At 42.2% G+C, this 26787-nt stretch overlaps 1 protein-coding gene across 6 annotated transcripts; it reads left to right on the top strand.

Annotated features, from left to right (window-relative positions):
• The first annotated feature begins 2843 nt into the window (after window positions 1-2843).
• On the top strand, window positions 2844-19693 carry LOC119058016 (gap junction alpha-3 protein). Of its 6 annotated transcripts, none has more exons than XM_037156968.2 (3): window positions 2844-2971; window positions 17064-17162; window positions 18169-19693. In XM_037156968.2, the coding sequence occupies exon 3, from the start codon at window positions 18186-18188 to the stop codon at window positions 19527-19529; it is 1344 nt and encodes a 447-aa protein (XP_037012863.2). In that variant the 5' UTR covers window positions 2844-2971; window positions 17064-17162; window positions 18169-18185; the 3' UTR covers window positions 19530-19693. The 6 variants fall into 6 exon arrangements, with proteins under 6 accessions (XP_037012863.2, XP_037012864.2, XP_037012865.2 ...); XM_037156969.2 differs by lacking the exon at window positions 2844-2971 and adding an exon at window positions 3118-3188; XM_037156970.2 differs by lacking the exon at window positions 2844-2971 and adding an exon at window positions 3139-3196.
• The last annotated feature ends 7094 nt before the right edge of the window (window positions 19694-26787 follow it).

Below are 26787 nucleotides of genomic sequence, written 5' to 3'. Positions count from 1 at the left end.
GCCATGTGAAGTCAGCTCAGGAAATTCTGAACCTTCTCTGCAAACCTGAAAGCTGGCAGCAAGGGAGGTGTCCTGCCCAGGGGAAGAAGGGGATTTGAAGGAGAACAGGGAGAGAGGGAACAGCAGAGAAGGAGGGAGCCACAGCACTCAGTAAAGGGAGCCCTGGGAGAACGGCTCCTGTGGGAAACTGTGTCCCTGTCCCTGAGTCCCTACTGTTCAAAAGAAGAGCTAAACTCCTCCGGACCCTCGGACCCTCGGGCCTCACTCAGCTGAGAAGTGCTTCCATATACATAGCAACTGACTGCCAGCTGTCACCATCTTCCTGCCTTCAAATGGGTCTTGTGTGCCAGAAAGACTGATTTCCTGGTAGTTCTTCCCTAGATGGCTTGACCAGACTTGAACATGACTCATTTTCACAGGGCAGGAAAAGACAGCTGTGTGCTCAGACCTGCCCAATTAGTTTACTGTTTATGGCCAATATATATAGGCCCAGGGATTTATTGTGGTGCATTATAGCTGTAATAAAAGAGGATGGAGACACTAACAGTGTTTGATGTGCGCTTGAGTCCAGAATACTTTTAACATGTTTGTGATCAGTCAGCATCTTTCAGTGATGAGAAAAAATCTTTTTTTTTCACTCTAAAAATTATGGTAAAAATATATGTAACATTAAGTTTATCATCTTAACTAATTTTAAGTGTACATTTCCAAGTATATTCACATATTGAGCAACCATCATCACTGCCAGAACTTTCTCATATTCCCAAACTGAACCTCTGTACCCATTAAATGCTAATTCTCTATAACCCATATCCCTGCCCTGGCACACACACAACCATCTGCTTTCTGCCTCTATGAATCTGACTGCTCTGGCTTATTTCAGAGTGTGATGTCTTCCAGGCTCATCTATGCTGTAGCATAGGGCATGATTTCCTACCTTTTTATGGCTGAGTAATATTCCATTGCACATACAGGCTACATTTTGCTGAGCCATCCGTCTGTGAACAGACACTTGGGTTGTTTCCACCTTTTGGCTGTTGTGAACGGTGCTGCAAACACGGGTGTGCAAATACCTGTTCAAACGGGAATCTCTCTCGTTTGCAAAAAGTAGGGCAGATGTAAAGAGTCATGCTTTCTTGGGTTACTGTTGTTCAAAAATGGCCTATACCTGTATTTTTAGTTTGGGAAAGTAGATACCACCATAAATAAGGAGACTGAAATTTTTGAATGGAATATGTTAGGTGATTTCACTAAAGCAAAGCCAAATAACACTGAATCTTTAAAGAGTTGTTGTGTTAATAATGAGATGATGATTTAAAATGCTTTTTAAAGTAAGTGATACCCTCACAGATGAGTGATGACTAAGAAGTCATCGGACCTTGGCAGTTATAGGCCTAGATGGTGAGATTCCAAAATCCAGGTGACAGAGTACTTAAAGAAACCCGAGGAAAAACCTACCTAAGGACCTTGTGACAAGCCACTCACTATAACCATGGGCTTGTAGGAGTTTGCTAATATTGCTCACATACCAATTATGAGAGGAAGTAGTGTAGGTTTGCGTGTGTTTTTGTTTTTCATTTTCATGGTCACCCAGTAAGTCAATAATGGTCAGATGGCTACGAATTGGAAATACAAGCTCCAGAGCAATGGAAACGGTGAGGATTTACAGAGAGGGGCTGTGTCTGTGCAGGTGCCGGAGGTCCTAAGGAGGTTGGTGCTGGCTGGGCCCTGCCAATCCTGAGGGAGCCCCATGGACCAGGAAAGAGGCAGTGCCTTGCAGTGACCCTTCATGACAGCAGGTGGCAGTAGTGAGTAGCTTCTTGCCATTGTGGATTCCTATCCGAACATTGGATCTAAGAAACTGGTCACCCAGTTCTATGACCAAATGGCATACATCCCTTGACTGGTTATTCAGCTTTTCAAAGAAGCAAAAGAGGCCAAACTAACCACAAGTCTACAGTCTTTTCCTGGCAAAACACCTTTTATTTTTCACAATTTAGCTTTTTGCTTCTAACTGCCCTCCCTCCCCCAAAGAAACTCTTTCAATGGCATATAAAGGTCTGGAAGGATAGACACCTGGACATTCATGCTGACACTTCAGAGCAGGGCTGAGGAATGGGACTCCCACTTTTGACTATATTCTTCTGTATTTACTACTTAACGCAAATCATTTTAACTATATTTTAATGAAAGCTTAAAATAATGGCCATATTCTATTTCCATTTATTACTCCAGGAATAACAATAATACTGGTAAAGAAACTGCAAGTACTATGAACTTTAATTCTTTTGTGATCAAAAAATAAATAGAAACTACTCACACTTCTCAGAAGGAATTTAAAAAATTGAAAATCTTCTCAAGTAATATCTCTCAATTTAAAAAAAAAAAGTAGTCTACAAAACACCACCTACTACACACATACACTTCCGAGTTTCACAAGGGGAAGCGGTTCCAGATGTGCCTGTGGACACGTGGTTTTCTGTCTCCTTGGGACATGTGGGCAGGTAAACTCTCCAGGGCAGGCAGACTGCTAATCAGGACAGATCTCAGCCCTGATGAAGGCAGCAGCCCATGGAAACTCATTTCCAGCTTTTAGAACGGCCAACGAAATTCAATCCCCTAATAACTTTGAAAGACCCCTGTGCTCCAGGCCCACGCTGGACCCTGGGGAGCAACGAAATGCAGACCAGCCTGAGCCGAGCACCAGCAGAGCTGGTAGTCACAGCAGGTCCTTCCTTGCTCTTGGCCTGTGTCGCAGCTTCTCTGTCAAGTGATGAGATGTCAACACTGAGGAGGAAAGAGGACGTTAAACCTCCATCAGAAGGCCAGCAGGTTAGGCCCCTGCACGGTCACCAGGATCCATGGGAATGAGTGACCATGGGGGACCTCCCTGTCCCCTCAGCGGGACCAGGTCTCAAGCACATGGGAACAAGTTCTGAAAAGCATAAGGGCCTCTCTGACCGTGGTCCGGGTGAGTGTGGTTGAGGGGGCCAGGCTGGCTGAGCTATTTAAAGTCCCTGGGCCATGTCCCCAGCGCACCACCGCCAGCCCCCCTCCCCCACCCCACCACCAGCACCAATACGTGCCGCGGGCTGACCACTCCTGCTGTACCCTCTCATTAGTGCCCTCGCGCCTCCCCCCTCCACTGTCAGGGGACAGCAGCCACCAATGTCCTGGAGCTCTGCCAAGTGAGAAGGTGGTGGGGGTGGGGTAGGAGGCTGGGGCTGGTCCGGAACAGGGCTCGGGGCTGGAGGGGATGGGGGTGGGGGATGCAGGCTGAAAGGCAGGCCAGGGCAGAGATGCAGGTGAGGGTGCGGATGCGAGAGCAGGTTGGATGAGAGGATGTGGATTTCCTGGCGAGGGTTGCTTAAAAGGGGAGCAGGAGCGGGAGACGGGAAGAGATGGTCGCGGGGTGTGGCCCGCACTGGGACAAGCCGTTTCCTGGCGCCACCGGGCGTGAAGTGGGGTGGACGCTTGGGGGCTGGGGCGTGGCGTGGCTGCGGCAGGTCCCGGAGCGGCGCTCGGTGTCCTCCGGGATAGCCGTCGGGGCTGAGAGGCCGGACCCTGGCTCGGGGCACATGCCTGAAGCCGCAGCGAGCAGGTAGAGAAAGTCTCCGTCCAGAGCGGCGGGCAGAGAGGGTAGCCTTGGGAAACCCAGGCGGGACCCGGGACCCGGACAGCTCAGTGGAAACTGGCCTCTGATAATTCTGTTGGGGATCTTTGGAAGTTGTGGGTGCAGCAGGACTGGAGAGCGAGCTTCAGAGACTTCCTGAGGTCCCTTTGCAGTAGTTGAGGTTCCTGTGATGCTTGAGGTCCCTGAAGAGTCAGGTTCTCAACTGAGAATAAGGATTCTTGGAGGGTGGGCGCAGGCTGAGGTGAAATACATCTTTGGTGGTGCCCTCCCCCACGGGTGGGGAGCAGGACGTGCTCTAGAACTTCTTGTCTGAGGGCTCCAAGGACTGTAAACCCTGGAGGCTCAGGAGGACACGGAGCCCAGGACAGAGGCAGGGACACCCCAGGCTGGTCCCGCAGCACCAAGCCCTCTGCATAGTTTCTTGATTTTGTTAGGAATGATGCTGCCTCCTGCTTCTCTTTAAGGGATGTTTTAAAACTTCTTTTTCTAAAGATTCCCTTTAGCTGGGAGTGCCAGGAGTGATTCTTGATCTATATACTGGTTACCCTGAGTCCAAGTACAAGAGTGGAGAAACACTTACCTGACTCCACAGCGATCCCTTCTTTCAGGGGCTGACCTGACAGTATGCAACAGGGACTTGCAGGGACTTGCCTTGCTGTCTGTGCTGTGTGGAAAGAATTCGACCTAGAATGCAGAGCTCCCGGACATGAATACCTGTGATCTGGGCTCTAGAGATAAACGGAGTTCCCAGGTTTTGTTTTATCAAGATACCACCAGTATATGCCATTAAAAGTGGTTCTATGCAAACAACTGAGACATGGATTATGCATTGGTCTCCTAGACCCAAGAACTCTGAATGATGGTGACATGACATGTGAGTCACTTCCCTGGCCATCCATTCGTGTGCTGTGAGAACCATTACAAAACAGACATTAAAAGGTTAAGAGGGAGAGGGGATTAATCCCAAAGCGTGGTGCGTTGAAAGTGCACACCAGCCCATACTTTATGGGTGCAGCAGTTTAGTTCATGTTGAGATGAGCATCCATTGAGAGGGATGAACGTGTTCCTGTGAAGTAACTCACAGAGGCTGTGCCATTAGCGCCAGTGGACAGTGCTGTGTAGGTCAACCAGCAAAGGTTAAGTGGCTCCAAATTGTTGCAACAGCACATAAGAAAAGTTCATGGTTCCCCCATGAGAAAGTGAATTTTGACCCAATTTCCTTAATGGAAATTAAGAGGTTATATTCTAAGAAGTGTTATTTTTATTTTTAAAATATATTTGATTTTCAATTACAGTTGTACAATATTATATTAGTTTCAGGTGTACAACCAGGTTATGAGACATTTACACAACTTATTATGTGATCATCCCAATAAATATACTTACCCATTTCACACCATGTATATTTATTACAATATTGCTGTTTATTTTTTATTGTATTTTATTGATTATGCTATTACAGTTGTCCCATTTTTTTCTCTCCTTATTCCCCTCCACCCTGCACCCCTCTCACACCAGCATTGCCCTCCTTAGTTCATGTGCGTGGATCGTACATATAAATTCTTTGGCTTCTCCATTTCACATACTATTCTTAACCTCCCCATCTATTGTGTACTTATCATTTATGCTTCTTTTTCTCTCTACTTCTTCCCCCCTTATCGCCCTCCACCTCCCTGCTGATAACTTTCCATGTGATCTTCATTTCTGTGATTCTGTTCCTGTTCTAGTTGTTTGCTTAGTTTGTGTTTTTATTTTTGTTGTCTTACTAGTCTCAATTGTTGATAGTTGTGAGTTTGTTGTCATTTTACTGTTCATAGTTTTGATCTTCTTTTTCTTAGTTAAATCCCTTTAACATTTCATGTAATGAGGGCTCACTGATGATGAACTCCCTTAACTTGACCTTATCTAGGAAGCACTTTGTCTGCCTTTCCATTCTAAATGATAGCTTTGCTAGATAGAGTAATCTTGAATGTAGGTCTTTGCCTTTCCTGATTTTGAATACTTCATTTCTTCTTGCCTGTAAGGTCTCTTTTGAGAAATCAGCTGACAGTCTTTTGGGAGGTCCTTGCTAGAGAAGTTTCTCCTTTTCTCTTACTGCTTTTAAAATTCTCTCCTTGTCTTTAATCTTGGGTAATGTAATTATGAGGTGCCTTGTTGTGTGCTTCCTTGGGTCCAACTTCTTTGGGACTCTCTGAGCTTCCTGGACTTCCTGGAAGTCTATTTCCTTTGCCAGATTGGGAAAGTTTTCCTTCAATATTTTTGCAAATAAGTATTCAATTTATCACTCTTCCTCTTCTCCTTTTAGCATCCCTATGATTCAGATGTTGGAACACTTAAAGTTGTCCCAGAGGTTCCTAAACCTCTCCTCATTTTTTTTTGTATAATTCTTTCTTCATTCTGTTCTGCTTGAATGTTAATTTCTTCCTTCTCCTCCACATTGTTGACTTGAGTACCAATTTCCTTCCCTTTACCATTGGTGCCCTGTACATTTTTTTTTATTTCACTTTGCATAGCCTTCACTTTTTCTCTATTTTTGTGACCATACTCAACTGATTCTGTGAGCATTTGATCACCAGTGTTTTGAATTCTGTAACTGATAGGTTGGTTATCTCTTCATTGTTTAATTCTATTTTGGGAGCTTTGATCTGTTCTTTCATTTGGGCTATATATATATTTTTTTGCCTTCACCTGTAACATTATAAGGGTGAAGCCTTAGGTATTTGCCAGGGCAAGGCAACCCAAGGGGCTGCTTTGGTGCTGTATGTCGGGGAGGGGTCCAAGAGGGACAATGCTGCTTCCTCAGCCAGCCTTCAGTCACTTCCACACTACCCACAAGGAAATTTGGCCCTTCTGTTACTGATTCCCAGGTGGGTGGGTTTGTGTACATTCTAGGACCCTGTGGGTCTCTCCAACAAACTCTCCTGTGAACCTGGGAGTTTCTCCTGCTGCCAAAGCCCCCACAGGGAAAGGATTTATTTCCCTGCTCTGGAACCCTGGGTTGTGCAGTGTGTCTCACTCCCCAGTTGTTTCTACCAGTTTAGCTGCTTGGAAACGTGGGACCACCAGGTCCACCAGCCACCACCTTGCCTTTCCTGGTCCTCCACCACCCACCTGGCTTACCAAGCGTCCTCTCCATGCTCATCTGCCGATCTCTGCCCCTCCTACCAGTCTGAATGAATGTTTCTTCTTTAACTCCTTGGTTGCCAAACTTCCATACAGTTCAATTTTCTGGCAGTTCTGGGTTTGTTTGGTTTTTTTTTTTTTATTTGCTATTGTCCTTCTTTTGGTTGTGTGAGGAGGCAGAGTTTATCTACCTATGCCTCCATCTTGGCCAGAAGTCCAAATTATCCTGGTGTTCATTTTCTTAACTAAAATAAGTTTTACACTATACATTTGAAACAAAATTAATTCTTTGTACTTATCACAGCCACTTTTTAAAATTTCATGCATGTAAAGAATTTAACTGATAATTAGTCTTACTGATGTAATTGTTACTTGAAATGCACTCAACAGATATTAAATAAGATATACATTTAGGGGAATTTTACTTCAGTATTGTGCGTAATACATAACAAATACATAGTTTATGTAATGGGCTAAAATATTATCAGAACATTCTAAAAAGTAGAATGGCCTTTGAGAAGCACTTGATCCTGTACAGAAACCCTAGGTCCATCTTGATTATCGTACAGTATCTTCCTCCTTCCCCCTCCACTAGATCATGACCATTATCAACACTATGTAGCATTTTTATATTATTTTGATCAATTTTTTTTACAAATCTGCATCTTCTATAGATTGTGAATTAACCTCCTGAGGGTGAGGCCTTAATTATTTTGCTATCCTCAGTGCCTCAGACATATAGGTGTTTGATTAATGTTTTCTTAATTGAAGAAAAAAATCCAATACATGTAACCTTATACAGCATACACATGTCTCTAAAAACAGTATGGTTTTGTTATTTCAATAAAATAGTGATAAAGTTTCATCTTAATTTTTATTTATATAGTGGTGGAAAATTCTTCATCATGATTATTAGTTAGTTCTACTGCTTGCTTTGTAAAAATTCTTTATCTTCAAAAGTATGACTTGGTGACCATTGATGTCAGCAGTTTTTTCACTCTTCCATTGAAGAAATAGTGATTTGCTTTAAATTTGCTGTTAACAAAAGAATGATGCTAAATGTAAAAATCACTTAATGTTTTTCATTCAGACCACCTGATTATCTTCATGAGTTACTGCTCATTTATTCTTGACATTCCATTTCCTATTAGCTTTAAAATGAATCTTTTATCATAGAACTTGGAAGAGATTTTGGATTATATACTAGTAGAAGTAGAATTCAAATTATAAGAATTCAAATTATATACTATTCTATATACTATAGAAATTGTTATTTCTGCAAACACAGAAAACATTTTGACAGATATGATTTGTAATATAGAGTAGTAAAATACCACAATTTTAAAGCTGTGAGGTTTTGCTCACCAAGCAAGAGTAAAAACAATGTCTGAATTTGCTTTAAAATAGCAATTCCAATTTATATGATGAAATAACTGGACTGTTTTTACCATATGACTAATATTTAACAACTTTAAACACTCTGGACTGAAAGAAAAGTCAAAAGCTTAAAATGTACTTCAATCTAAGTTTCTAGACATGTTTTAATGTCTGCTAGAGAGCTATAACTCAAAAGGTGATGGTTATAATCTGAATAGTCAGCCTAGTATATAATCCCATGCAGGTACGTGAACAGGGAAGGTGCCCTGGGCCCGCTTCGGAACCAAGGGCTATGTAACCTTAGAAAATCGCCATACCCTCTCTGGACTTCATTTCCTAATCTGCAAAATGAGGAGGATAAACTAGACCACTTCTGAGGTCTCCTAGCTCTAAACTGCTATGATTCCATGTTTGTTCCATGGGCAATTAGTAAGATTCCTGAAGGGTGTAATTTGGATTTATATAAAGTACCTTTTAACTGACCATGCTGTGGTTATAAAGTCAGGGCATGGCATATTCTTCAGACTGGCTTACTTGTGTTGCTGAGGTAACTAGATCCTGCTCAGAGCAGTGGCACGCTGAAGTGCCCCTATAATTTTCTTTATTGTAATTTACCCTTACCCCAAGCCACCCTTCAGAAAGTTATGTACTAGTAAATTCACTTTAACTTAAGGGTATTGACTTTTAAAAATTATTCACTTATTAAAAGTTTAAAGACTGATATTAAAGTACATGAAAGTGAACACATTACTAAAATGTTCAAATAAAATGTTCGAATGAGTGAAAAATTCTAATGGTATAATACCATTTGTACTAATGGTATTTGTGGGTCTTTCAAAGACATTGTTTAAAAATATTATTAATTTAATGATTGACAGGAGAAACTTGAGGGTCGACAGAGTAATGGAGCAGGGAAGATATGTGAATTGTGAGAAAGGAAGCCTAGAATGCCGTGAATAGCCTTAGAAGACAGTCATGTATCCAATTACACTCCAGATTATCTACATTTTCCTGTCAGCTGAACTGAAGCTAGACTGACTGTTAATTTTCTTGGTTAATATTAAAACACTAACTGTGAAAAAGATGATTTAATATGAATTTCTATAGGTAATGATTACTTTATTCAAATATTTCAAGAAGAAATAGTGTGAATAGTGTGAATATTTTTAATTTTACCTGTCTTGAAGATAAAAAATTGAAGACATTTGTTTTTAAGCTAAAACAGTTGTTTAAATTACTTCCAACATAAAACTAACTCTCACTAAGCTTTTGGGTCACTGAAGGTTATACCAAGAGGAAAAGCTAGCAAGTTCTTTCTTTTGACTAAAGATGAAAAGAGTAATCATGTTTACCTTAGCTCTTAGTAAGAGCTTATGAGTTCTCAGGTACTCACAAATAATGGAAATCCCCACACAAAAGAGAAAATATAAGGATAATAATAATAATATATGAATGGCAGTCATTATTATAAGTGCATTCCATACATTCTTATATAACAAGTAAAATAAGTAGATTTAAATTTTAAAAAATTATTTCATGTTTCTGGATATCTAGTCTCTGACAATATAAAACTATAATCTCAGCAGTGCTTTAGAATTATTAATAAAGAACTTGGAAAATTAATGCTTTATAATTTCACTGATAGTTCATTCTGGATGAAAATGGTGTTTCCTACTAGATATTAGATTATTGAAAAGTTAAGCAAATAAAACTCATCTGTCTCCATTTAAAATTAGGGAAGAGAAGCTGTGTAATTACACAGCTTTGTACTAAGATAAAAGATACCCTCAAATTATGTGTGTATTTTATAATAATGATAATATAAAATACTAAAATTTATGTCTATTTAAAGCAACCATAGGAATTTTATTTATTTATTTATTTATTTATTTATTTATTTATTTATTTATTTTAATTGTTGTTCAAGTACAGTTCTCTGTCTTTTACTCCCATCCCACCCTGCCTCCCCACCTCCCTCCCATTTCCATCCTCCCTAGTTTTTGTCCATGTGTCCTTTATACTTGTTCCTATTGACCCTTCCCTTTTTCCCCTGAAATTCCTTCCCCCTCCCCTCTGGTCACTGTCAGCCTGTTCTCCATTTCAGTGTCTTTGGTTGTATTTTGCTTGTTTGTTTGTTTTGTTATTTAGGTTCCTGTTAAAAATGATATCATATGGTATTTGTCTCTCACCACCTGGTTTATTTCACTTAGCATAATGCTTTCTAGTTCCATCCATGCCATTGCAAAGGGTAGGAGTTCCTTCTTTCTTTCTGCTGCATAGCATTCCATTGTGTAAACATACCATAGTTTTTTGATCCACTCATTTACTGATGGGCACCTAGGTTGTTTCCAACACTTGGCTATTGTAAATTGTGCTGCTATGAACACTGGGATGCATAGGTTCTAAAAGATCCATAGGAACTTTTTTTAGATTTATGTATATACTATAAATATACTATATGTAAGACAGTGAAAAATAAGCCCTAATTCTGTTTAAGCATATCTGAAATAAAAGATAAACTTCTAAAAAGACTAATAGTTTAGAAACCTAAAGTAAATAATATCTAGAAGAAACAAAGAAATCTAATTATAATACAATTTCAACAATAATAGAACACCATGAATAATTTTATGACAGCAAATTAGAAGCTTAGATGAAATGGAAACTTTTCTAAAAGTTTGAGTTAATAAATAACATACTAAACCCTGGCTGGTGTAGCTCAGTGGATTGAGCACAGGCCTGTGAACCAAAAGATCACGGTTCGATTCCCAGTCAGGGCACATGCCTGGGTTGCAGGCCAGTTCCCAGCAGGGCATGCATGAGAAGCAACCACACATTGATATTTCTCTCCCTCTCTCCTTCCCTTCTAAAGATAAATAAATAAAAAAATTTAAAAAGAAGAAATAACATACTAAATTTGACTAAACTGACTTAAAAAATAACAAATCTTCATATGTCAGTAACAGTTAATAAAGTTGAATTTGCAATCAAGTCTTCCTCCAAACCCACTTAAAAAATAATATTAGTCCCCAAACTCTTTTATAGGAGATTCTTGTAAAAACTTATTTAGGGAATTCATAATTTTTCAGGCTAAAAATAACTTTCAGAGTACAATCCAATAATAGTATAAAAAATTAGCCCACAGATGCTAAAAATCCTGGCCAGTAGAAGAAGACAAGAAAAAGAAACATCAGGAATTTGAATTAGGAGAGGAAGACACAGCAGATGATATGATGTGTGTCTGCCACAGAAACCCACAGAACTATCCTAACCATGAAAACTAATAAGGACTTCTTAACAGGTTGCCAGATTTAAGACTAATATATAAAGATAAGTTCCTAAGTAACAGTGATAACCAATCAAGAATTGTAATACAAGAATCATTTATAATGAAAAATTAGAAAAACAATAAAGTATCTAGGGATAAATGTAACAAAAAGTGTGTGAGACCTTAGGGGCAGTGTCCTCTAACCCCACCACTGCAGGGTAGAATAGAAGCTCTGTGTCAGGGCACCAGTGGTGCTTAATGGTAGGAAAACTTGATTGTAAAGTCACTTTGGTTCATCTATATCCAAAGTGGAACTGCGGTTCATCTGGAACTGCAATCAGTTCCAGATTTTGGACTGGAACTGATTGCAATTCCAGTCCAAATCATGTTCAACATTTTTGTGGAACTTGACAAGCTATTCCTAAGTTTCATGTGGAAGAAATAAAAGGCCAAACCATCTTGAGACAACTTTGAACATCACAGTGGGAGCTGTGTGTGACCTGGTATCACATTGATCTAAAACTGTAGCCATTGGGTGTCCCGCTAGTAGTGTGTTGTCATGGGGAGACTTCTGTCCTTTTCTTCTGGAGACAGAAAACAAATGCCACATGTTATTTAATCTGCAATTTCAAAGGTTCTGTTTTTTTCCTTTTATGCTCTTCTGTGTGAGTGAACTTCTCCACCTTGCTGTGACACTGGACCATCTTCTAAAGGCCTGATTTCCATCTTGTTCTTTGGTCTTAGTAGCCCCAACAAGGTTACATGTTGGGGTCAACTCCAAGAGTAGAGAAGAAAAAAAGGATCTTTTGTTATTTTGACAAGTTTATTTTGAACTTTAATTCCTTTTTTCAAGAGTCACAACAAAATTATGAATAGGTATGAAAATGACAGAACACTGTGGGCTGGGTCTCCTGGTATTGGGAAATTACTGTCTTAAGTGTATCAGCTTGAAACAGGCAAGTAAGGGATGAAAGACGCTAATGGAGTCTTTCCACTGGCTGAAAAGTTAACTACAAGTTAACAAGCCCCCTTTGATTGTATTGTGGGTGATTGTATCACCCTCATTCATATTTGTGATGAATTCCTGCTATCATGTCCTTGTAAATTTATGTCAAGTCAGAGATGGTGAAAGATTGCATTTGGGCCACCCTTATCCCAGACCCACCCCTTGCAGACACGTGAACATGGAACTGTCTCTAAGTAAGCCTATTTGTGACCCTCAAAATTCTAAACAATATGTTCCCGGTAATCACAAACACTGGTACAAAATTAACTTGCCTAGCCCTACTCTGCATTGTATGTCTCATTTGTTAGGCAAAAAACAATGTTTTTAGTTTCAATATATTATTACAAAAGGGAATCCAGTACAATACAGATCACACCTTTGCTCTTATTCCATTCCGAGTCTTACTAAAACTGGCATTTCCTTAGGGCAGCTGTTCTGCACACCCATTCTTCCATGCTCAGTCTCCAGATGCTGGAGGACCCTGAGCTGGGTCTGTTCAGCCGCCTTTCCTCTCCATCCCTCAGATGATAACTTTCCAATGCATATCACCAGTGTCCATAGTCGCATGTCTGATAGACATTTCCAAGGTAACATTTCCAAACTGAACTTGTGATTCCCATCCCCCAAACCTATATGTCCTCTGGTCTCCCCATTTTGGTAAATGGCAGTTCCTTTTTTTCCCATTCATGGCAAAACCCTCAATATCTTCCTCAGCTCCTCTTTGCCCTACCCCAATATCCCACCCATCAGCACTTCCTGCTGGTCCCACCTTCAGAATATGTACAACTTGGCCAACTCTCAACACCTTCTCTGCTTCCACCATCACCTTTCAGAATTATAGCACAGCCTCCTCCCTGCACCTTCTGTTTTCACCATCGCCCTCCCTCTCCCCCATTTTCACCACAGCCAGCCAGAGTGGTCCTCTGAAGATGGGAGTCGCTTATGTCACTCTTCTGTTCAAAACTCTCCCACTCGTACTTTCCCAGTAAAAGCCTAGGTTGTCACTGTCTGCTATGATCTATCTGCCTCCCCACCTGCCTCTCTGACCTGCTTGTCCATCTGTCCCCTCCTGGCTGGCTCTGCTCCAGCCATCCCATCTTTGCCACCCCTGAACCCATCCAGGCTGCTTCCTCTTGAGAGCCTGGCTCTGCATGTCACTCTTCCCTCCTAACAGGGGCTTTGCTCTTCACTTAGGTACCGTCCTCTCAGGGGACCTGCAGTCCTATCTGACCCCTACACTTCTCTCCATGCTCCTTCCCAGCTTTCTGTCTCTCTATGACATTTTCAGCATCTCATCTCTTGTGTGAAATGTCTCTCCCACAAGAGTTACATTGCTCCAGCTGTGGTTCTGTTCCATTCAGAACCAGTGCCTCACACACAGTAGACCTCCCTCGGTCCCTGCTGTATGGCTGCATCCTGTTGTCAGCAAAAGGGAATGCAGGTAGAATCCAGTTCATTTCTCATCCTCCCTAGTCCTTTGCAATCAAACTTAACTTTCCTCTCAGGTCTCAAGTCCTGCCCTTGCCTGAGAATGTGACCTCCCTTCTGACCTCACTGAGAGGAGTTATGTCAGCACTTTGGAGAACTTTTTTTGTAATTGTTTTTAATACTCACTTGAGGATATCCTTATTGATTTTTTGAGAGAGTAAGGCAGAGAGAGAGGGGGAAACATGTATGTGAGAGAAAAACACTGACTAGTTGCCTCCCACACACGATCCAACCAGGGATCAAACTCACAACCCATGTATATGCCCCACCCAAGGATTAAACCACCAACCTTTTTAGTTTACAGGATAATGGTACAAGCAACTGAGCCACCCATCCAGGGCAACACTTCGGAGATCTTTTGTCCCACACCTCCCATCTCCACCTCCCACCTGTACTATCCCTCATCATGGAGGCTTGATGAGGAGCTTGACCTTCCCTCCATCCTCCTCATCCCTCAGGAATCAATCCACTGATGTCAAATACCTACAGCCTTCTCTATCCCTAAAACACCTCCACTGGACCTGTGCCCAACTTTGGTCAATTTTAGGAAATCCTTTGGTGTCTCCTTTAAGTTCTAGATTCATTGAGCAAGTGCTGTCTAAATCTTGCCTCCATTATACCAGTATAGTGCCTCCTAACCCCTTCCCAAACTTTTGGTTTTTTCCCTGTTTTGTCATTGACTGGTCATTTGAGGACCATCTGTGTCCTCCTAAATGTGAGATCACAGGGTCTCTTTTTCATTCCCTTCCTTCTTGAAGGCTTGGAAGAATGTTAACACCATTAGTCCCCCCTCCAAAGTCCTCCACAGGCCTCCTCAACTCCAATTAGCCACCCCAATCCTCAATCTTGCTCTCAAGGGAATATGCCTTCTGAGGCCTGAAGGGGAGGCAGGCTCTCTGGATCCTGGGTGACTTCTCTCCCTTCCAGCCCCTCCAGATTCCCTTGCATCTTCTGGCCCTGACATGTCTGGTCTTTACAAGCACTCAGGAACTACCCAACCATTTTCCTCCTACATCTAAAATTTCCTGGAAGAACTCTGCAAGGAGACCAAGGGGGAAGCAATAATGAAAATAAAATGTGAAGGATAACACAAGTTTCCAGGCCCAAATTCCAAGAATCTAATAGAACACAAACATGGTGGACTCTCTGGCAGAACTTGTCAGGGCACCCTGAGGGTGGTCCCTTCCCTCCACCAGCTGCAGGGAGGGTCTCTGGTCTCCAGCTCTGCTCAGTCTTTGGCCCTCACCCAACTTGTCAGATCAGGTGCCCTTCACAAAGCACCTACCACACACACATAGGCCACCTTTATAGGCCCCAGGGGCAATGAGTCGATTCTGTATCTTTTTCTTCCTTTGTGCTGCACTTTTTGTGACATGTGTCTCTAAACTGTTCTTTGCACTTTGGTCCTCACCTGGGAGAGGAGGAGCCACCTTGTGGACCTTCTCTCCAGCTGCTTCCAACCCCTCATGTCCAGCTTCCTGCTGAACACTTTCACTCAAATCTCCCACCACTGTTTTAATCCACACAGTCACCAAACCAAAGTCTTCATCTCCTCTTCCATTCTCAAGCTAGCACCCCTCCCCCCAGTGTTCTTCTTTTTAAATACTCCCCCTGCACCCTCCCCCCATAACTTTCCCACTCACAAGGCTTGGGCATGGAAGACTTGTCTTTCATTTGTACTCTCTCATCCCTGGCTCTATTCAGGAACTATAGCGCTGCTTAATTTTTCTGCTCAGAGTGTCTCCTCTCTGTTTTTTCTCTTTTTCATTCACCCTCCTGTCATCCAGCTCAGCCTTCAACACTCACTCTGAGGTCCCCACACCCTCCCTGAGTCACTGTGGACTTCTTTCTTCAACAACACTTCAACATCTCTCTACCCTATGTGGGTTAGTGGTTCTCTAGTGCTTTGGTTTATGTGCACCACCAGTGCTTACTGAATGCCTACTATGTGCAAACATGGCCACAGCCTAGCTCCATGTGCTCAGGCAGCCATTAAATTCACTGCTTTTTGACCCAGTGCTCTGTTTCAATGATCACATGTATCCCCACTGCCAAGGGAACATCATTCTGCTCTTGAAGTCACTCGGTTCACCCTCCCTTCTACTCAAAGCCATGTCTCCTAAGCCCAGTTCAAATCCCAGTCTTCCCTGGCTACACCTTTTGCTATTAATTCAGTGAAATCCCTCTCCCACTGTAGAGCTCTCTCCATTCTTCTGAATTTTCCCATCTTTACTAATACATCTCAAGATAGACTCCATGTTTAAAGTAGAAAGCACAGCACCTTCAAAGGCATAGAGGTAGAGTTGCAGGTCCCACAGGAAGTTTGGTCTGCCCCAAGTCCTCATGGGTAATGAGCTCTGGCCATGCCACTGGTCCTGTGCCCAAGAGGCAGACATCCAGCAGAGTGGAGGGTGAGGCTAGGGCCCAGGGACCAGTTAGGGGCCTTGTGACAGTCTGGGTTGACAGCGTTCCCACAAGCCCAGTGGATGGCTGTGGGTTCTGTGAAGCAGTCAGAACTGATAGCTTGGAGAAGAAACAGATATAACCTAGAACAGGTCCCTGACATCTGACATCCTTCACAGGAGAGTGGGTGGTTTTATGTTCAGTAATTAAGTTTCTCAGTGAAAACTTGTTACTGCCTAAGATCATGGACAGTAGAACAGAGGGCAGTGACAATATGGGGCGAGGAGGCTGGTTAGAGATGTGAAGACTAAGATTTCTCTAAGAGCTAAGAGCTCCAGTGAGCAAAACAAGGAGTTGGAAGTTTATTCTAAAAGAGGGTTCACATCGGCCTATTTTTTTTTAGATCAGAGATAGTCAGGTTTTGTTTATTTATTTGCCTTTAAAGCCATTCCTAAAAAGTCATATTGTTAAGCATTTTAAGGTTCAAGAGGATAGAGTTTTGTTTGTTCCCCTGGAGAATTGTATGTACACTCACAGCTTAGCCCACTTTCCTACTGCACAGACTGGCCACGAGAACAGCAGCACTGTCCTTACTTCTAGTGGGAGCATCTGGCCTGTTTGAGCAGAGACAACATGGAGGATTCCATGTAGGCTGGTCCCCTGTGTCCAAGGAGCACTGTCACATTCACTAACAGGGCCCAGGGGTCTTACTTCCCTCCATCTGAGTGCAGTTCACTGTGTATGACCATGTCCTTACTTTACAGATGGAGCCACAGACGGTGGGAAATCGTGTGAGCTGAGTGAACCATTTATGCAACATTTGCAAAGAGAAAAAGTCAAAAGGGAAGTCAGAAGTGGAGGAGGTAACAGATTAACAAGGCAGTAGTTATGAAGGTGGAATGGGCATGGTGCAACTTGGGAGACAGCTGCTCTAACCTCACAGGAGCAGGACGGGCAAGATTAGGAATGGCCCGCAGCACTGGAAGCCCCAGAGCTCCTGTAGAGACAGAGCCTAGAAGAGCCCAGGGAGGAGTGAGGAGGCCGGGACAGGTCCGTGTCCCTTAGGCAAGTCACTTATATTTTTAGTTCTTGTTTCCTCACCTCTGAACAGAGTTAAGTAATCTGTGTTTCTCTAATTTAATCCATTCTATGTAGAATAACATAAGTCTGTATTGTATTGGTGCCATACACCATGGTTGAAGTCAGGATGGAACATTAGAGGGTGATATATACAGACACACAGAGATAGGTATACATACCATATACATATACATGCATATGCACTGGCATGTACACAAATGGGTGCACATGCACACACACAATGTGCCTGTGCATGTCTTCCGATATATGGCCTATGCATGCACACATATGAACACATTGTGCATGCACTAATGCACATTTGTGCAAACTTTGAATGCATGAGTGCAACAATGGTACACATGGATACAAGTACACATGCATGCTGACACAGTACATGCACATGCTTGCATAGTCAAGTATACACACATGCACACAGTTTGTGCTACATACATGTGTTTACATGTGTGTCCATGACTGTACAGGTAACTGCTTATACACGTATGTGCACACACATGTACAATGGTGTGCATCTGTGTATAATTACAGGGACTTAGGTGTGTGTGTGCGCATGCATGTGGAATTGTGTGTGTGTGCACACAAATATGTTCAAGCATAAACACATAGGGCTTTGGAGGGAGCTATGCAGCACAGCCCACTTTAGGAAGTGAGAGGACAGCACCCAATGACACTCCATTCCAAAACCAATGCATGGCCACACCTGCCCCTTCAGGTGGTTGGACCTGAACTCACCTGTCCTACCTGCATATCAACAAGCATGTTTCCTTACAGGCTGACATTGTGGAGCAATGGGTGACTGGAGCTTCCTGGGGAGACTATTGGAGAATGCACAGGAACACTCCACAGTCATTGGCAAGGTGTGGCTGACAGTCCTATTCATCTTCAGGATCATGGTGCTCGGAGCTGCTGCTGAGGAAGTGTGGGGAGATGAGCAGTCAGACTTCACCTGCAACACCCAACAGCCAGGCTGCGAGAACGTCTGCTATGACCAGGCCTTCCCCATCTCCCACACCCGCTTCTGGGTGCTGCAGATCATCTTTGTGTCCACGCCCACCCTCATCTACCTGGGGCATGTGCTGCACATTGTGCGCATGGAACAGAAGAAGAGAGGGAAGGAACAAGAGCAGGTAAAGGGAAGTAGCCTAAGTCTCAGATCTGCTGGACAGTGTTCACCCAGAGACCACAGCCAGAAGGATAAAACCCCCCTGTGGAATGACCTTGGCAAGGTTCGCATCACCGGGGCCCTGCTTAGGACCTATGTTTTCAACATCATCTTTAAGACATTGTTTGAAGTGGGCTTCATTGCTGGACAGTACTTTCTGTATGGCTTTCAGCTGAAGCCACTCTACCGCTGTGACAGGTGGCCCTGCCCCAACACAGTGGACTGCTTCATCTCCAGGCCCACAGAGAAGACCATCTTCATCATCTTCATGCTGGTTGTGGCCTGCCTGTCTCTCTTACTCAACATGCTGGAGATATACCACCTGGGCTGGAAGAAGCTTAAACAGGGCATGACCAACCACTATGGCCCTGACACTCCTGATTCAAGGATGGGGACTACAAAACCTGAGGGTGTGAGCCCACTGCCTTCCCACCCTATATCCACCACTGGTACTGTGGGGTGCCCTCCTTACTATACTCACTCTGCCTTTTCCCTGGGACAGGCAGTGGCCACAGCCTGTCTCAGCTCCCCTCCACCAGCAACTGACTTCAATGTGGCAGCCCCATCCCTGACACGGGGGAAGAGCCTCCCTGACAAATTGTACAATAGTAACCATCACCTGCTAATGACAGAGCAGAACTGGGCCAACCAGGAGACCAAGCAGCAGACATCTGTTAGGAAGGCCTTCTGGCCAGTGTCCACATCTTCCTCCTTTACCCCTCCAGGCAGCCCCCAGCCACCCCCACAGGAGGGTAGAGCAGGCAGCAAGGAGTCTGTCCTGCTGGAGAATGGGGGTGGCAGCAGCTTGGGAGAGAGCAGCCTGGAAGTGACTCCTGATGAGGGGCAGCAGGCAGTGACCACCGCTGTCGAGATGCACACACCCCCCTTTCCCCCCACAGACCCCAGACAGTCAAGCAGAGCCAGTAAGTCCAGTGGCAGTCGGGCCAGACCCAATGACTTGGCCATCTAGTCAGCTCTGTGATGACCTCTTTTCCAGCAACCAAAACCAAAGTGCACTTCAAACGAGCAGGTAGAAAGCCTAGAGTGACAGAGGGCACTGGAGCAGGGGAGGGGGAAGAGCATCAGAGAGGTCTGGTTTCTGTGTCAGTGCTTGCTGTCCTTCATGGTGGTGGGGTGGGGAGAACACTGATGCTTTCTATGGGGGGGGGGGGGAAAGTGGGGCACAGGGGCTGATGATGGCCTTTGAAGACATTCACTGCACCCCATTATCCCAGAATCCAGCCACTCTCTCAGGTATTTCTGACTCTCGGGGGACTGTTCTGCAGTGACAAAGAGGCAGGTGTCTGCAGTCACTTCATTTTGGGGTCATTAGGTTTTCTGTCCTGAGCTCTAAAGGGCCTCTGGGCAGCCCAGGAGGCCACAGCTGCACTTAGCCCTGTCCTCTATTCAACACTCGTAACATAGAGTTGAAGTTAATTCAGGATATTTGCCAAACTGCACTCACAGGAGACTTAGAGCAAGCCTGTGTAGTGTCATCTGGGATTCTGAAATTTCACATGAAGCCCAGGACATGCAAGTGCAGGCTGTCTGACCAGTGACAATAATGAGCAGCTCCCCAGAGGCATAGGTTCGTGGGTGAGGGCACAGAGGCAGCTGGGAAGAATGCAGGTGGAAACGCAGCCACACTTGACATTACTTTCAGCAGCTGAGGAAACCGAAATAAAAGTGTGGCAGGCCCGCCCACCTTTGTGTTTTTTTTCAAATGATATGTTTCTGCTTTGAATTGTACAGTTAGGCCTACATCCCCCACTCTCTCCCTTTCAGAGAAAAGCAAGAGAAATTTAGTACAGTTACATGGATGCTGACTGAGGGAGTGCTCACGTTTCCCATTTCCTACTAGTAAAGATTTGAATTTCTTTTACCTGAAATGCTTTGAGTGAACGAGTCAGCTTATTACTATGACATGGTACCAGATAAAATAAAAGCAGAGAAAAACTTAGGCGACTTGTATGTACTTGAAATTGTCAAGTTTTTCAATGGGAAAAGTTAGCCGCTGTTGCCAGAAAAATAATTTATACAGGTGGATGCATGACCTACACCTTTGTAACAGTACAAATGAATCTGTTTTTGTTTCCTAACCATTCTGTTTGGGCAGCTTGTTTGCTTTCTAAAGTGTAAATAAAAGTGTCTGGGTTTGCTCCCCGTGAGAGAGCATGTGTGGTTTTGTGCACGTGCTGCTTTGGCATCCACGCAGATGGCCGCTGTGACGGGGAAGGCTACTTGTGTGGGTGGGTGTGGCTGGGAGACGACAGCATTTTCTGTACTGCACACACGCTGCTGCTCTGTCTCAGTCCCTGTCTGTCTGATGGGACCAGCAGTGGTGATGCTGAGCCTGGTCCTCGTCATACTTTTCACCCCACTCACTGATTGTAGTTAATCCTTTATTCAGCCAAACACTGTACACTGTCTATTTGATCTGTTTCTTTTTATGAATTCCTTCATTTTCTGATGATTCTTTTGTGACCCTCTAACAGTCTGATGAGCAGACTCTGATTCCTGCCCTCTGATTAATGTGAGCAGATAGCTCGCCAGTGCGTTCAGCTTACTGTGGGACCAGCTGGACCACTGCCCTGGCTTGAAATGTGCTCACTTCCCATACATGGCAGCCTCTTCCAGACAGTGCATCTCAGAACTCTTTTTTTTTTTAAAGTAATTTTAGTTATTTTTCAAGTACAGTTTTTTGTCTATTTTTCCCATCCCAGCCTCCCCCGCCCCTTGCTCCCCACCTCCCTCCCAGTTCCACCCCCCTTAGTTCTCGTCCCTGTGTCCTTCCTATTTGTTCCTCTAAAGAACTCTTTTTGTTTTAGTAATTTTCTTACTGTTGTACAAGTACACTTGACTCCATTTCCTCCCCCCACCCCTCCCCACCTCCTATCCTCAATCCTGCTTCCTTTGGCTTTGTCCATGTGTGCTTTATACGTGTGCCTTGACGACACTACCTCTATTAAGGAATGTGTGCCATCTTTGGAATTTCAGTTATGCCCCTCAACAAGGCCTCACCTCTTTCACACAAAAGGGCACACCATAACATTTTCAGCAATTGAGATATTTATCTATCTATCTATCTATTATATATAAATTATATATACTATATATAACTATATATACTATATATACTATACTATATATATACTAATTATATAATGTATAACTATATTGTATAAGTATATTGTATAAGTATATACAGTATAGTTATATTATATATATAATATAGTTATACAATATAGTTATATATTATATATACAGTGGGTTATAACTATATATTATATATAACTATATATAATATATCTCAATTATATATATTATGATATAATATATGTGATATGTATTATATATTTGAGATGTACATATAATTGAGATATAGAATATATAATTATATGTGTATCTCTCTCATATATATTCATTATAATTAATTTCAGAAACAGTACACTTGACAAAATTCAAATATTTGATTTATGAGTAAACATTTCTCTTTTAATGAATAATCAAGTTTGAGAAGCAATTTTAACATCACTGAAAGCCTTTAGAAATGAATTCTTTAAATACAAAAGCAAGGTCACTATCATTACTAGCTGCCAAGACTATATATTTTCTAGTTGCCTTTATTAGACATAGATTAGCTAACTAGGCTAAGACCCAAACAGTTTATAAGAATACTAACAATTTGGAACTTGCCCATCCAGCAAATCCAGCTGAAGCTAGCAAGAGGACTTTCCAACTCATTTGCATTGAAGACCTCGTGAAATTTAAGTCTATTATTTAAATGTCCTTTCAAAACTGTCTTGGGGAGCATTTCCTGATGAAAAACTGCTTGGAAATTAAGCTGCTTTTTGGGTTTGCAATTGTGCACGTGGAGACAGTGGCTCCAGAGTTTATGTTAAATTTGGAAATCGAGCTCCACTCAGACACCCAGGCAGTTGTATTTGAGAAAATATTGTGTTGACTGGTATGAGACCAAGAGCCAAGAACATGCCAAGTTCTGATACCAGCCCAGTTTCTAAGTTGCCATGTCAGTTCTATAGTGAGTCATCTATGAAGAGGAAGAGAGGAAGGGTGAAAATGGTTGGTGTCACTGCCTGGAAGTAGAGAGAAGGCCAAGTGAGGACTGCTCCTCATCAGCCCTCTGTTCTTCATATGGCCCTGGGCCAAATCTGCATGGACCATGGGTTGGCACATAGAAGGCAACAACTCATAGTGACACAATAACTGAATGAATGGATGAGGGAATGAAAGTATGAATGAATGAATGAATGAAACTTAGATTCTGCTTGCTCATCTAAACTCATTTGACATGGATTGAAGTATCAATAAATATATCAGAGAAGTATATCCCCTTGCCAGGGCTGGCTAATTTTGTCTATAAAATCAACTTTATTGAAATATAATTTGTGTTTGCCACATGGATATGCCAAAATTGTCTCACCACAATCAAGAACATTTCCATCACCCCAAAAGGTCACTTATGCTTCTTCTAGTCAATTCTCATCAACTTCAGGCAATCACTAATCTGCTATGTCTTGTTATAGATTAGTCTTTGCTAAAATTTCATGTAAATGGAAGCATACAGTATGAACTCTTCTCTGTATTTTCCCCTTAACATAGTGTTTTCAAGACTCATCTCCACGATTACAGGTTTCAGCAGTGTTTCTTTTATCACTGAGAATTCCATTATTTGTGCATTTACCTGTTAATAAATTTCGGGGTGGTGTATTAGTGCTCTCCAGAGGAGTGGGTTACACACACACACACACACACACACACACACAGTTGGCCCTTGAACAACATGGTGTTTGAACAGCATAGATCCATTGATATGCAGATTTCTGCAATAAATCTTAAAAGTGTACTTTCTATTTTTTATTATCTTCTTTTTTAATTGTTTTTAATCTTCACCTGAGATTATGCTCATTGACTTCAAAGAGAGAGGAAGGAATAAAGAAAGAGACATTGTTATGACAGAGAAACAGCAATCGATTGTCTCCTGCACGTGCCCCAATCCTAGGTGTGTGCTCTGACCAGGGATCAAACTTGCAAACTTTTAAATTTTGGTTTATGAGACAATGCTTCAACCAATTGAGCCATCCTGCCAGGGCTTCTTATGATTTTCTTAATAACATTTTATTTTCTGTAGCTGACTGTATTGTAAGAATACAGTATATAGTCCTGGCCAGTGGCTCAGTTGTTTGGAGGTTGTCCCATATACCAAAAGGTTTTGGGTTTGATTCCTGTTCCGGGCAAGTACCTCGGTTGCATTTTCCATCTCCTGTTCAATCCTCAGTAGGAGCACGTATGGGAAGCAACCAATCGATGTTTCTCTCTCATATCAATGTTTCTGTCTTTCTCCTTTCCTCTCTCTAAAATCAATAAACATATCCTCAGGTAAGGATTAAAAGAAGAATACAATATATAATACATTTAACTTACAAGATATGTATAAATCAACTGTTTATATTATCAGTAAATCTTCTAGTCAACAGTTATGTGTGAATTTTCAACTGGGCAAGAGATAGGCACCACTAACCCCATATTGTTCAAGAGTCAAGTGTGTGTGTGTATGTGTGTGTGTGTGTGTGTGTGTGTGTGTGTGTGTGTAAATAAGAAATTTCCTCACATGATGAAACCAAGAAGTCCCAAGATCTGCAGTCCACAAGCTGGAGACCTAGGAGAGCAAGTGGTGTAAGTTCCAGTCTAAAGATCAGTAGGTTTGAAACCCAGGAAGAACCTATTGTGTTAGTTCAAGTCTGAAGGCAGGAAAAAAAACAAACAAACAAAGAACAGTATCACACTTCAAAAGCCATTAGGGGAACTTTCTCTTACAGGAGAGTCAGCTTTTTGGTTCTCTTCAGAACTTTGACTGATTGGATGAGGCCCACCCACATTAGGGAGAGCCAATCTGCCTGATTCAGTCTACTAATTCAAATGTTAATCTCATCCAGATACACCCCAAACCCAGATATCTGGGCTCCAAATGGCCCAGTCAATTTCAAACATAAAATTAACCATCCCAAGTAACATCCAGGTTTTTGGCATCTGGTACAAGTCTTTATGGAGACATATTTTCAGTTCTAAAAGTACAACAACTGAGCTTTACAGTAAGTGCATATTTAACTTTTTAATTTAAATAATCTGTCAAGTATATGCCAAAGTGGTAGAAGATAATAAACTGGGAAACACCACTGGTTTCAAGTATAGCTGCCTAATTCTTGTCAGATAAAAACATAGAAGAGAATATTTTTATTGAAAGTAGAGGAATCATGAAATATATACAAAAAGATTTGATTTTTTCGCATGCTATTTTTATATTACTTACTTGATCACATCATTTTGGCTGTTAGTTCAGTGGAAAAGTCCAGAGATACCTTTTGGAAGCCTGAGTGTGTCAGGTGTGGATGCCATAGCAATGTTGCCTGACAAACAGTGGCATACACAATAAACATTTGCTTCATTTATAAGATGGCAGGGTCCAGCCTATATGAAATGGACTGTTTGTATAGTCAGGACTGTGGTTACCTGCAGGTTGGCCAGTAGTTCAGGCAGCCTTTTTATCCTGACCAGGCTCACACAGAAGTTTGACAAGTTGCTGGCTTTCTGACATAAGACGCATTACTGTCAGAGACTTGGGCAGCTCTGCTCTGTTCCACATGCTCCATCTCCCAGCCTGCTGACCAACCCATGCTCTCAAGACCTTGAGTGGTGTGGAAGAGTAGGAGTGGAGACACACCAGCCCTTTTTCAAGCCTCTGTTCGTGTCAAATTTGCTAACATCCTGGCCAAAGCAAGTCATGAGGCCAAACTCAAGATCAAGGGGTAGATAAGTAGCAGCATCATCTCTTTCTTTAGTGAGAACTACAGGCTCACATGGTAAAGAACACAGACGCAGGCAGAGATCATTAAGGAAATCGACCTGCCACATTTACTATGATAATACTGAAACTTCAAAAGTCTTTCAAGAAAATAAAGTCATCAAGAGGTGGTAAGGTGGTAGGATACAGAAGGAGGGCCTGCTCCATCTGTGTCTCTGATGTCAGTGCAGCTGGTTATCATAAGTAGATCAGCAGTTCTAGAAATAAGCCTGCACTGAAGCTACTGGAGGTGCTACTTTTTAAAAAAAAATTCATATTGCCCAGTATATTAAGCACTTGGAAGAGTATATGTCAGCTCCATCAATCTAATGTAAAAATTAATAAAAGCTGAACACTCGGGTATCCACCATCTGGATTTAAAAATACAGTATTACTAACACTTACAAAGCTCTCATTTACCCTCATCACAACACCCTCCCTTCACCCCAGAGGTAACTTCTATCTTGAAATTCATGTTAACATCCTTGGTTTTTTTTTATGGTTTTACAATATACAAGTATGTACATAAATAATGTTTTGTTTCCTTTTTACAGTTAACCCTTGACAGTAAATAATGTTTTGTAAACAGTAAATAATGTTTTGTTTCCTTTTTACAGTTAACCCTTGAGCAACATGGGATTTGGGATGCCAATACCCATGCAGTCAAAAATCCACATATAACTTTTGACTCTCCAAATCTTAACTACTAACAGCCTACTGTTGACCAGAAGCCTTACCAATAACATATACAGTCCATTAACACATACTTTGTATGTGATATGTATTATATACTGTATTCTTACAATAAAGTAAGCTAGAAAAAGAAAACAGTAAGAAAATTATAAGAAATAAAAATAAATTTACCATACTGTACATATTTACTGAAGAAATTCTGTGTATAAGTGAACCCACGAAGTGGACCTGTGAAGTTCAAACACACATTGTTCAAGGCCCAACTGTATTTTGGATTTTATGTAAATAGAATCAGCATATATACAGTCATGCATTGCTTAATGGTGGGGAACATTCTGAGAAATGCATCATCAGACGATCTCATCATTGTGCAAACACACAGAAGGTGCTTATACAGAGCGTCTATACCAAGATGGTATAGCCTGCTACACATGTAGGCTATGTGGTCCAGCCTACTGCTTCTGGGCTACGACCTGTACAGCACATTTCTGTAGAAAACAATATGGGATTAAATCAAGAACAAGATAAAGTGACATCAGAGACGTGGTAAACATGAGCTGTATGAGGTTACTGCCAGCATAACATGGATACTGTTTTACAGCACCTTTTTTTTTATAAGCAGAAAGAGTGCACTCTAAACTGTATACTAAATACATAAGCCAGTAACATGTAC

This window comes from Artibeus jamaicensis, unplaced genomic scaffold (assembly GCF_021234435.1).
Source record: "Artibeus jamaicensis isolate MK-2021 breed Jamaican fruit bat unplaced genomic scaffold, CSHL_Jam_final contig_793, whole genome shotgun sequence".
Lineage (NCBI taxonomy): Eukaryota > Metazoa > Chordata > Mammalia > Chiroptera > Phyllostomidae > Artibeus > Artibeus jamaicensis.
The sequence above is the reverse complement of the archived record's forward strand: the minus strand, read 5'-3'. Positions and strand labels throughout refer to the sequence as shown.

Bases quoted from the DNA above. Each gene is read 5' to 3' on its own strand.
- LOC119058016 (XM_037156968.2), top strand. From the start codon at position 18,186: ATGGGTGACTGGAGCTTCCTGGGGAGACTATTGGAGAATGCACAGGAA.